The 12,779-nt window shown below is 36.9% G+C and overlaps 1 protein-coding gene across 5 annotated transcripts in view; it reads right to left on the reverse strand.

Annotated features, from left to right (window-relative positions):
• Window positions 1–5,640, reverse strand: part of LOC113239226 (protein bric-a-brac 1-like) — a 342,214-nt gene extending 336,574 nt beyond the window's left edge. For all 5 annotated transcript variants that reach the window (XM_026476132.1, XM_026476131.1, XM_026476135.1 and 2 more), the window contains exon 1: window positions 4,863–5,640. In XM_026476132.1, coding sequence (XP_026331917.1) covers window positions 4,863–5,546 — 684 coding nt within the window. In that variant the 5' untranslated portion in view covers window positions 5,547–5,640. The remainder of the gene's footprint in view (window positions 1–4,862) is intronic.
• Between the last annotated feature and the right edge of the window lie 7,139 nt (window positions 5,641–12,779).

The raw sequence follows: 12,779 nt of genomic DNA on the forward strand, positions 1-12,779 counted from the left end.
TACCTCTCAATTTTTCATTCTTTTTTTTTTCAAATCAAAATCGGACATTTCTAATAACAAATAAATATTTTGTTGAATTTAGAGTGGCTTTGTGACTTGAAGTAAATTAATTTGCTCTTGGATTAAATATTTCTGTTTTGTAACGAAAATACACTTTTGAGACGTTTTTTTACTATTATCAAGTAATTATTCTCTAGCGTCTATAGGGAGAGGATCGTTTTGTTGGATTTAATAAATTTGTCTTCATAAAAAGAATTTTGTCTTTTTCTAAGTAATCTGTTTTTACCGTGTATATATTTAAAAAAAATTAAATAAAACGAGAAGATTAAGGTATTTTTGAAAATGGTTAATTTAAATACCATGAAAGCTTCTTATATAAAGTGTATGGTATGTATTTACATAGGGCGCACTATAAGTTTCCGGAACAGGCCACTTACATAAACAATATTTAAAAAGTAATTACAACATTGGAAAATGGAACTCTTTGGCTGTAGAATACAGTTTCTTTCGTCTGACTGCCACTTGTTTTTATATTGTGACGTTATTTTGGAAATTGGTTGTCTACATCACTATGGATTTAACTCGTGAAAATTTTCGTAGTATGATTTTCTATGACTTTAAGTGTAATTTAACAGCGGAGCTTCGCTCGGCTTCAAACTGCTTATGGCGATAAAGCACCATGCAAGACGACTATTTATAGCTGGTGTGCAGAATTCAAACGCGGTCGTGTGAATCTCAGTGACGAATTTCGTGATGGTCGCCCGTCTACTGCTGCGAACAACAAAATGATCGATGCTGTGCGCCGTATGATTAAACAGACAGGCATGTGACATACCATGAGATTCGGGCTTCTTTAGGCACAAGCATGAGTCAAATACAATCAATGCTACACAAACATTTGGGTGTGAAAAAGCTATGCTCTCAGTGGATCCCACACAATTTGACTGAGGCTCAAAAAACGGATCGCGTCCCATGGTGTAATGCCATGCTTACCAGATGCAACGAAGGGGCGTCAAATTTGGTGTGGGATATAGTAACAGGTGACGAAACATGGATTTATTACAATCCCAAAACACAGCACCAATCTAGCGTATGGATTTTTCGGGATGAACCGAAACCAACCAAAGTGGCGCGCGTGCAAAGTGCCTCGAAGCGGATGATTGCTTCTTTTTTTAATAAAACGAGAATCGTTGTGCGGTGAATAGTGATTGGTACACGACCACTTGTTTGCCGGAAGTTATTGGCAAACTCCGTAAAAATAACCGTAAACGCCTTATCGTCTTGCACCACGATAATGCCAGTTCTCATACGGTCCGACAGACAAATGAATTTTTGAAGGTGAACAACGTTGACCTTATGAACCATCCCGCGTACAGTCCCGACCTGGTACCTTGTGATTTTTATTTATTTCCAAAAATTAAGAACCAGTTACGCGGTCAACGCTTTTCATTACCTGAAGAGGCTGTCGAAGAGTATGAAAAATATGTTTCAGAGATTGTCACGGAGGAGTGGCATAAATGTTTTCAAAATTGGTTTATTCGTATAAAAAGGGCATTAACGCTAACGGAGAATATTTAGAGCAACAATAAATTCATTTCTGACCATTTATAATATATTTTTTTATTCATTCCGGAAGCTTACAGTGGGCCCATGTATAACTTAACTATTATTTTTATGAGAAAAACAACAAATATTTAAACACTTCATAATTCAGAATTCATTTCTTTTGCCTTTGTTTCGTCTGAAAGCAGGATATTCATTTCAAATATCATATGCGTGTCCCTACGCCTCTCAACCAAAACTTTGTAACTTTCTATGTTGTTTTCCTACACAAAAATATAAATAATCAATTACATGTCAAAGTGAATGTTATTAATTTCACTTGGTTATCAATATTGCCAAATCTGGTTTTAATTTAATTGAAACTTTGTTCTTTGTGACCTTTTATATTCTATAACTACAAAGTTTTGGATGACGTGTTTGCTGGGGGAAGGCGCATGCGACCAGTGAGACTCCCTAAACACTATTTTAGAAAGACCTATGCCCAACAGTGAAATGTATATAAACTGATGCAATGCACTACAATATGAACGATAATTTGATACCAATAATGATGTAGTACGCTTGTAAAATATATAGCGTTATAAATGCAAGATTACATGTATTACCGCTAGATGGGGCACTAGGTTTTTATAATCAATACATTGTTTTTTTCTTAAACTTTATTACTTTGCAAATCAAATAACATATCTGCAGAATATTCCAGATATGAAGTTCAAAACTGAATTTATTTCAATAAAGGGAAAGGCCAGATCATTTGGTGACAATTCGAAACTTGTAATGCCTTCTGGATATGTTAAACTCTGAAAATGTTTACCTGCGCCTCTTTTATCTTATTGTAAAAAAAAACTAATTTTATTTATCTATATGTAGGAATTGACTTACAATTATATGGACGTCGGGTCCGCGCTAAAAAGTGTCCGCACTTGTAAGGCGCTAAAATCGTATACAGAGCGCGACACTCCGCTTTAGTCTTCATTTGTTCTACTGACAGCGCGATACTGCGATGACATTACAATTTAAATTTCGAATAGGTTGACTTGGGACATTTTTTTCGTGGTTTTTGTATTAGACCCGTCGTCCATTTATTTGTAAGTCAATGTATGTAGGCCAAAAGATTAGACATTATAAAACACATGAAATAAACGAATGAGTAAATTGAAAATAAAAGTCACATTAATTGCAACGCGAGAATAGTTAAGTAATCACTTTTTTCATCAATAAACTACTTCAAAATTTTTAAATTATCTGATGCAAATTCGTTGTAATTTGGTGCAAACGAAAATCGATCTATGGTCTACCATGTCCTTCCTTTTTATCCAGTTATGTGTGACCTTCAAATACCAGCCAATTGAAAACTAATCCGACGTCAAGTTTATATGGAATTCTGAGCTATTTATGGATATTTTTATTAACTCCGCGTTTAGCCAATAATGGAATTTAAAATTAATTATTTTTGTTTAATGATTCGTGTAAGTATTTTATTAGGAATAAACAATTATATTAGAGAATAACTTAATAGCAATTTATAAAGGAACGAAATTGTATTAATTGCATTATATTTGCTTATAATGATTAAGTAAATTATCTTTTCAAATTGGCTCAAACGCTGTCCGCTACAAGCCAATAAGTTCGTAATAAGTTTTTTTCAATGTCACAGATTCAAAAATGGATCTTTACAAATTAAAACCCTAATTTAAAAACAAAATGAATGCATTGATTCCCCAAAACGAATATACCTAATAGTTTGTCAAATGAAAAAACGAAATTTCGTCACATGTCACTTTCGTAGCGCGATTTGAACATTTCATCTTTTATTTGGTCTTAATTTGAACAAAAGTAATTAGTTTTCACATCAACACAAAACAGGTAACGCCAGACTTTTGGACTCTATCACTTTCGCAGACGGCTTAAACTTCCGTAACTTCTAAAAGGGCCCCAGTCAACACTCGTGTTGCCCTTGTAAAACATATTAGTAATTAGGCGAAGCTTTGACTTCGCGGGCGCCACAATTGCCGAAAAATCGTCCGCGCAATTTCGGCGACGCAAATCTAATTCTACAGTTGTAGTACAGTGATAAATCCTATACGTTTGTTACACAAATGTAACCGTTGGTCATTTTCCCCCATTTTCATTGAAACTTTATTAAGTTAATGCACAAGTACATCTTATTAGTAGGTAATAAAAAATATAATACCTATTTTGTTTTATGGTAAAATAAAACAAAGTGCCTACCCAATCCACGCGGCCACATTTAGTCGTGTGTACTTTTATTGTTACTTCGATTTATGGTTCAATTTGAAATGGAAAATTTTGTAAACTCTTATACATTCAACTTGTGGACCACTGTACTTAACTAGTTATTTATAGCCGACTACATTTTCTGTTACAGTAATATTTAAATGTAGTAATTTTAACATGCGTTCGATAACTTCTTTCTCTAAGACTCGAAACCGCATCGTTGAGCTTACAAGCTGGGCATGTTAACACTGCGCTGTAACGGATTTTTAAGTGAATATTTTTTTTTGTTCTTGTAATTACTCTTTAGCGTAAAAGAAAGTTGGTAGCTTTATTGTTCCGACCTACATTATAGATAAGTTACAATATCTGGTGTTCTGGTGTCTTATGTTCCAGAAGAAACCAATATTATAGTCTTAAAACACATAAACACGGCTGAATTATAAATGGGTGCTTCGAAAATTATTTACAGCAAAGATGTAAACTTCTTCGCATAAATATTTTATTTTGGTAATTTTACCAACCAACAAATTAGTAACTGTAATTAACCTAATTAAAATTGGATACGGAACGATTGTGTGAAACTATTCGGAACTTTAAAACGTTCGGCTTTTAATAAAGATAATAAATTAAATAGTATACATTTAATATGTTTTTTGTGAAATTTTAGTCACATGTTTACCGCGGACTTTTCTTGACAGACCATAAACAAAAAGCGATCGTCTTGGGCACTTACTTTTTAAAATAATTTGTGTTTTTGGAACCTTGGGGGAGACGCGTTACAAAGGCTTATGAAAATTGACGTAACATTTTAACCGAGACGTAGGTATTATATTCATTGTGGACACACAAAGAGCCTGCCATTGTATCAAAAGCAATATTTTCTCATTAGCATAATAAAGTATAAAACAGTTCAAAATACGAAATACCATACGGAATGGAAAGTTTGCAAAGCGAGGGTGCGGGGGCGGAAGGGCGCGCGGAGGGTGGGGGACGAACGGCGGGAAAACTTTTGCGAGAGCGGCGTGACCGCGCGGGGTTGCAACTTGAAAGCGAGTACTCACCCTTTCCTCCTCGCGGATCATCTCTGCGATCCCGGGGCGGATATCGCCGTCGTCGGAGTGCAGCGGCGGCATGGCCGGGGCGTGCGTCGGCGGCGTGGCCGGCGGCACGATCAGGTCGACCCCGCCGGCGGGAGTGCTGGGCGACCGCCGCGGGCTCGGGCCCGGGCTGCGCTCCGAGGACACTCGTCTCCTGGCCTTGGCGGGCGACTCGGCCTCGCGACTCACGGGTCTTTTGGGCGCTCGGGGCTCCATTCCGCCCGGCCTCAGGACGGCGTGCTCGCCGCTCACGTCGGTCAGCCCCCGGATTTTGAGGGTCTCCGCCACTTTTAACAGCGCCGTGATTTGATCTTGTGACACATTTATCTCGCCGCGATACATGAAATCGACCACAGCCTTCAGGTCGCAGTACTTTATGTCGCGCATAATTATTATCGGATGACGACACGGGTTGTCCATAAACAGAGACTGAAAATAGGGGCTGCACGCGGACAGAACAACTTTGTGCGCCTTCAAACTTTGTCCTTCACACGCTAGAGTCACATCGACGAACGATTCCGTCTGGAGAAGTTGGTCAAAACAATTTGCCAAGTTACTCTGGTAGTTGTTCCACCTCAGGCAAAATTGTTGGGGGGATCCGTCGCTGTCGCGGCTCTCCATGGCCGCGGGTTCCTCTTCGGCGGGCATGGTTTTAGCGGCTACGGTCTCGCATCTGCAACGTAACGCGTTCGAGTGACAATACACAGCACATGCGACGAGAGCGACGACTCGCGAGGCACTGAGTCGGCCGTCGGCGTGTGGCGGGGGGCGACGCGGGGGCGGCGGAGGCGGGGCGGGGCGCGACGGCGGTCGGCCGGCGAATAGTCGCCGCGCGCCGCCTTCGCCGCCACGCCCCCGCGCGCGCGGCGCCGCCACCCCGCGCCACCGCTGCACCCCGCATCGACCACCCTCATCTGCGCCCGCGCAACTGACCACGGCATTACATGCTAACGTTACTCCGTGCCCTATCGCGTGACGTACCCGTCATGAGAAAATAATTAAAAATGTTAACAGTTTTAATGAGATATTTCAATTAACACAGCAGTATTAGGTACAATTTTTATTGGCCATTCAAATTGCTCTTAAATAATTTCAAATGCTAAATATTTTTTGTTAATTATTCACGCGTTGCTGCATTGTTCACAGTGTGGTTTCTAGATAAAGGCACTATTATAGAGTAATTATTACTTTTGAAACAATACCTATGGGTACCTACTCGACTCAAGAACTAATTTCTAAATAATTATAATTGATGGAATAAAATTGCCAATGTACTTTGGTATTACAATATGTGGACTTACCTAATACTTTTGCAAATTACAAAACTCCCGTTAAATTCGTGCCTAATTCATGTTATATGAATAAAATTGGGTCCCCGCGGCAATATGCCCAAGTAGCTGGCAACTGTCCCCCTTTGTATGGCTATGTTAATGCGTTGGGCAAGGTAGCTGCCGGCTCTTGGGTTTCTCAGTTTAAAAATTTTGTACAGATGAAGGGCACCGAGATCAAAGGCTGTAAATAGGTAGTCGTAGCCGAGTTCCTGGTACTTATTAGGTACTCTTTATTGTATAAATTCAATACTTAAAATTGCCTGTGACAAAAAATAATGATAGGTAGCTCATTACCTATAATTGAGGCTGAAAAAAGTAAACTGTGTAAAACCATAAGGAACTTTAGCCATAAAGAGTACCTATATAAACTTCGACATGGAATTTAATACAACATGCTTTGCAACGACGTCGAAATTGGCGGACGGAATCGAATTTTATTTATTGTGTTGCCAGCTTTTGATGCAATAAAAAAGTACCTATTGTCCAAGAGACGGTGATCGAATCACCGAATGACGCATTCAGTAGGTCATTATCACTTATAAACGTCGCCATTTTGATTAATTCTGTTTCACTGCATTGAGTGAGCTGAACCAGTATAATGAACAATAAATAAATGGTAACATTATTTTTGAAAGTAGATTGCCACTTTAGTGTTACTAATGTTTAAAAAATTCCGACTTCACAGATCGCCTGGATTTTTTTGTTAAAAAAATTATGAAAAATTGAATATTGAAAAAATGCAGAAAAATAAATTGAATATTCTTTTTTCTATAGGAAGCCTTTTGCAACATGCGACAACTTTTGCATCATAAGTTTTTTTTATGATACCGAGTGAAGAGACGAACAAAGCCAGTCCTGTCCATAACAGAGACTTACGTACAGAGCTTTGAATCGCAAATATCTGAGAGGCATTCCCACTGAGCCCCGAGACGAGAGTTAATAAGTCTCATGTGCCTGTAATTTCCCCACCACCCTTACCCTTCAAAACCGGAACGCAGTAATACCCACATAAATGCTTGGCGGCAGAAATAGGTAAGGTGGCAGTACTTCCCACACACACAAGGAGGTCTACCGTCTACTGAGTTGGTTTATTGAGATTTATTTGCCACAAAGGGTGCCTTCAATTTCCCTATTTCTCTTTCCTCTAATCCCACAAATGACACTTCCTCAATTGTCTGTTACTTAGAGGTTTATTAAGAGCAAGTCTGTTTTCATGTTGTAAGTTTCTGTCGTTATAGAGTGTTTGACAGTAGATTACCGTGTCAAACCAAAACACTGCAATATCAGAAACATTTTGTGAAAAAGCTGCGTACGGGGGTTTTTCGATTCTTTGTAATTTTTCAGATTATAACATTTAACTTACGTTGTATACATTAGATATAAAAGAAATCGTTCTAGCTATTATAATTTTACTTTGGATAGTGAGTTATTTCTATTGAAAACGCATTTTTTTTCCCCTAATTAACAGCGAAAGATTCTTGTTGTTATGAAATTACAAAACACTGTATTGAACCTTGCCGTTTTGATTTGATACGACAGAATGTCCTTTTTTATTGTTCAAATTTTATTTGAGCCGCGACAAATGTTAGTAGACCCTGTCCTGAGACATTTGCACGATCTGAGTCTTCAATAACTCAGGCGTCTCGCAACACTATTGCATTCCGCGCGCGTAAATTATCAAACCAGAAGACTGTATTGCCGCGTACAGTGTTACGTCAAAATAATTTCTAAGTTTCAAATTTTATAATGTATTTTAGTTTTTAATATGAAAAGTCCAGGGAAAGAATGATCAAAGTGACTTGAGAAGAATTTTAGTAAAAAATAATTTATGATTTGAAAAACTTTTAAATATTGATGGAAAGACACGCACCAATACTACCTGAAATAAAGTAAATGCGGACATAAATGTATGTAACGCTATGTAATGCGTTTTAACTAAAAATATTTATTAATATTTTTTTTCATCATTTAGTCGCAAGCATTTTTACGACTAAAAGTAAATGAAATTTCTTCAGGTCTTTGAACCACTTTAGCCTTTTTCTGATATAGGCAAATTATGCACTGTGTTTACCGAACTGGATGACACTAGTAACTTAAAACGTGTTTTAGGTGACTTAGATCATTCTTTCCCTGGTCTCTTCATATCTCATTCATAAACACGAATACCTCCATAGCTGAAATGTCTGGGCATAGATTAGGCCTAGAGAAATCATATGAGCACTGTTAAATCAAAGCTCTGTACAAGACATTACAGTGTGTTGGTTTGACACGGCAGTAGAGTCAATGAATAACCGTAACTTTTTTTTAATAAAAAGAACTGTCCTCGAAAACTTGTTACTCAATGTTAACTGAAAAGCATGTGGAAGTTGCTGCTGCTGGTTATGCTTATGCAATCAATTGAATTTAAATTTGAACTTGCTTTGTTTGATTCATCATTATTCGTTCAAATGCAGGGTACAGGTCTATTTATACTCCGTCCAACTATTCAATGAACGTTTGACATATGCATGCCGCCGAAGTTCCGTAATTATGACATACAAACATGGACAAAGAATGCAATATTTCCTGGAATCTTTTTTTTTTATTGTAGTGAAGTCACGTGGTCTTTATTTGCGATATTTATCGAGTGTACGATTATGTAACGAAGACGATTCAAGTTGATCAATTTTGGTGCTTGTCTAATAAATTATAATGAAATGAAATAATTATAATAAATAGTTATTGTTTATTATAATGATTTGTCGGATTCACGGGAATCCTCACCTGAATTCTCATTAACATGATTTATTAATTCTTGAGTACACAAATTGTCAAACGCAACGTCACGATCCCAATAAGACAATCTCTTTTTTGAACTGAGCTGGTTCAACAATTCACGATTAAAACGTCTTCATAAGTAATAACTGTTCTGACTTCACTAATTGATTAGAATTCGAGCTGTCAAAAGTTAAGTAAAAGGTTGGGTGGAGTTTAAATAGCCAATTTTTTGTCATTTACATACCTATGTACATACATAAGCTGCGTTAGAACTATGTCTATGAAAAATACATGAGAGGCGTATTTCAAAGCTTTTCATTTTAATTTAATGTACATACTTAATCAAATCCGCCTGTCGTACTGAATAAATATTGATTTCGATAGTAGGCCAACTCTCAAAATAAGAATAAAGACGGCAATAACGCAATTACAATACCACCGGCACGCTATGATGGCCGTTTTGATAGATTACAATAGAGAGGTGAAATCTCGATTCATTATCGAAAAAAATATAATCAAATGCGATATGTAAGTGTTTAGATTTATAACTAGTACTGCAAGGGGTAGCTCATTAAAAAGTATTAATAAAACGAAAATAAAAATGTTTTCAATTCGAAACTGCTTCGTTCTGCATTAAGTTTTGACGCGAGTTTGCCGGAGGTAGAAGTTGTGCTGCACAGCGATCTTATAAGTGACGAAAACAAATGCCGAGTTGTGTCGTCAAATTATACATCCATGAATTTTACTGCACGTCATTATTGACAACAATGTTCAGCAATTAGCTCCTTTGACGTAGTTATGAATTAATACGAAACCTGATAAACGGGCAAACGTCAAAAGTACTATAGTAATCATTAGAACGTCGTATTATTCACAACTTATGTCTAAGTTTTATTTTTAGCAAAATTTTGCTCTCTTTCATCTGCCTATAAAACTGTCGACAACAACTACATGACTACATATTAAAAATTTTATGAAAACTGGCAACCTGGCAAAAGATATACATATTGAAATTAATTATTAATAAGTATAGTACCTACATCTGTATTGTTTTATACGTGAAATTATATAGGTAACGTGTGTGTACTGTGTTGTAAATTTATTAACGTATAAAACAATTTTCTTTTTTTCTTCTTTCATAAACAGCGGCTTACACACTGTTGAAGAGTTCCTCTAATTTGTCTGCAATTTCCGTAATAAAATTAGCTCTAGGCCATCATATCATTAGAATTACATCTATGTCAAAGTCAAAGTCAAAGTCAAAGATTATTTATTCCATAGGTAAAATAAATTTACACTTGAAAACGTCACATTTAAGCTACTGCTCGTTCACTACGCTGACCTCCCTGAGAAGAACGAGCAAGAAACTCTAAGGATTGCTCTTTTCAAATAAACTTAAATGCTATGGAATACACTTTGAATCAAATTTGTGTGAATTCTGGAGCCATGTCGTCTTTCCATACATCTTTATCTAACACGTAGTCTTCAATTTTGTAATATATGATTTTTCGATCAAAATATTTTTAATGTAGTTTTTAAACTTAGGAAATGATAAACTTAATAAATGCTTCAGAATCTTATTGTAAAGACATATACAGTTCCCCATAAATATATATATAATATGTATAACATGACCATTATTTTTTCCCTCAGACCGGAACGCGTGTAAATTTATTATTGTTTTAAAAATAAAAGATATATTTATGATATTTACGAAACGTTTAATGATTAAATTTTTTTAAAAAAGAACTGTTCTTGTGTACTCAGGTGGGCTGGCTGTTTAATAAACCTTTATTTCGGGACATTGTTCAGTATTACGGGGACAGCGGTACACAAAGCTTAAAATTGGGACGCATGGTTACGTTATCAATACCAAGTTTTATTAAAATCGATTAATGGCAAGTGGGTAGAGTAGCAGGATTCGTCCCCTAATTCGACACCCTTGAGGTGGAATACTTTTTTTAAAATTTCAATGGAACCACCACTGATATAGTTCCTTCCCAACAAACAAAGAATCATCGAAATCGGTACACAATTGTGGGAATACGGAGTCGATTTGTCGAATTGATAACCTCCTCCTTTTTTGAACACTGTCATATAAAGGTATAATAATTTTTATAAATCACCGAATAACGAAAGTTACACGATAACCATCCTTATAACTAGATCGTTTAGGAGCCAATTTCAATAGACATCGATAACGCTATGTCGCCCGTTGAATGATAAAAGGAAATAAGTGACGCTTAGTTTGAAACGGGTTTTTATTAAACAGATTACCTTTGTCGTATATACGACTTTCAAAGTTCGGGCATTTTTTTAATCTACGCTTCACTATGCACCACTTGTTCATCGATATGTACGGGGAACACCAAAAACAAAGCAAGTGCTTTTCCAGGGGCGCAAAACAACTATTTGTTTGTTTTAACTTTAGGAGAGTCGATTTAACTGACTTTCAGATTAGTTCAAGGTAACTTTTTAGCACTGTAAGTTTATAATCAAAATAATAAATCATGCATGTAAAATGAAAACAAATGCTTTGCAAAATATAATCTGGTTGTAGAAGCCGAAGAAGTCCCTGAATTTGGAAAACCTGTAGTTATCTCAGGTAACGAGCGGTTAGACTTTATAGCTATGATTGAGCAATTACAAGTGAAAACATAATGAAAGTATAGGTGTGTTTAAACGTGACAATTTAGATGACACAAATTTATGTTCTGAATGTGATAGCCTATTTTTTTATTAATATCAAGTGACGGCACGGACAAGTCGTGCGCCTGATGGGGAGCTACACGCCTGGGACATAAGTTGACAAGTTCCATATGCCTGTAATTTCACTAGCACCCTTGCTGTTGTAAACCGGAACGCAGTAATGCTAACATTACTGCTAGGCGGCAGAAATAGGTAAGGTGTGACGGTGTGACCTCCTTATACAGTCATCCCACCTTTTTGTATCGCCTCTCTCCATTCGTATCGTTTTTTCTTCTTCTACTCATATTTAAATTTAAAACTGTTCCATTTTACCTCGCATTCTGATTTTGTTTCTTTCCATCGTCATTCTCTGCGCGACCGCGGTAGCGAACATACCATTATTTATCTTTTTAAATCGTTTACTAGCTATATTTATACAGTTTACATTTTAAATATTATATTTGTTAAAACCGATTAAATATCTATAAACTGGACTTTCAACGTTTGAATTGCTAAATTTACTAAATAAGATGTTGGAGGCTGCGAGGCTGCGGAGGCTATTACTGCTATCCCGGGTACATACAATTACAATCCACCAGAACGCCCCCAGCACCAGCAGCACCTCCATAAACTCTTTCGCAAGGAGCTCTACGGCTATTAATAATGCCTATACTTAGAGGAGATCTGTACCCTGTACTGGAACGTGTAAAGGCATTAGATATAGATTTAGATTTGCATGCACCATCGTCGTCCGTAAGGTGAGATAGACTGTAAAGACGTACACTCAAGCGTGTCTATTTCACACGAATTTCTGTGGGGGTTGGACTGTGTGGAGTCTACACTCCTTATTGAAATTAATTACATTTTGTTGCGATTTTGGGAATTAAGGTTTTGTGAAAACGAGGCACTTATCCCACAGCTGCATCTAACCCTATTGTAATTGTTAAAAGACTAATTGGACTCATACATTTAACAATTGCGATGCTGTGTTGTTTCTTTTTGGAATAAAGTGTTTCTATTCTATGGCTGCGATCTAAAGGACACGGCCACTGCGCCAGTGACCCTGAGACAAGTTGACAAGTCCCATGTGCCTGTAATTTCTAAT

This window comes from Hyposmocoma kahamanoa, unplaced genomic scaffold (assembly GCF_003589595.1).
Source record: "Hyposmocoma kahamanoa isolate Upper Pololo Valley unplaced genomic scaffold, ASM358959v1 99702, whole genome shotgun sequence".
Classification (NCBI taxonomy): domain Eukaryota; kingdom Metazoa; phylum Arthropoda; class Insecta; order Lepidoptera; family Cosmopterigidae; genus Hyposmocoma; species Hyposmocoma kahamanoa.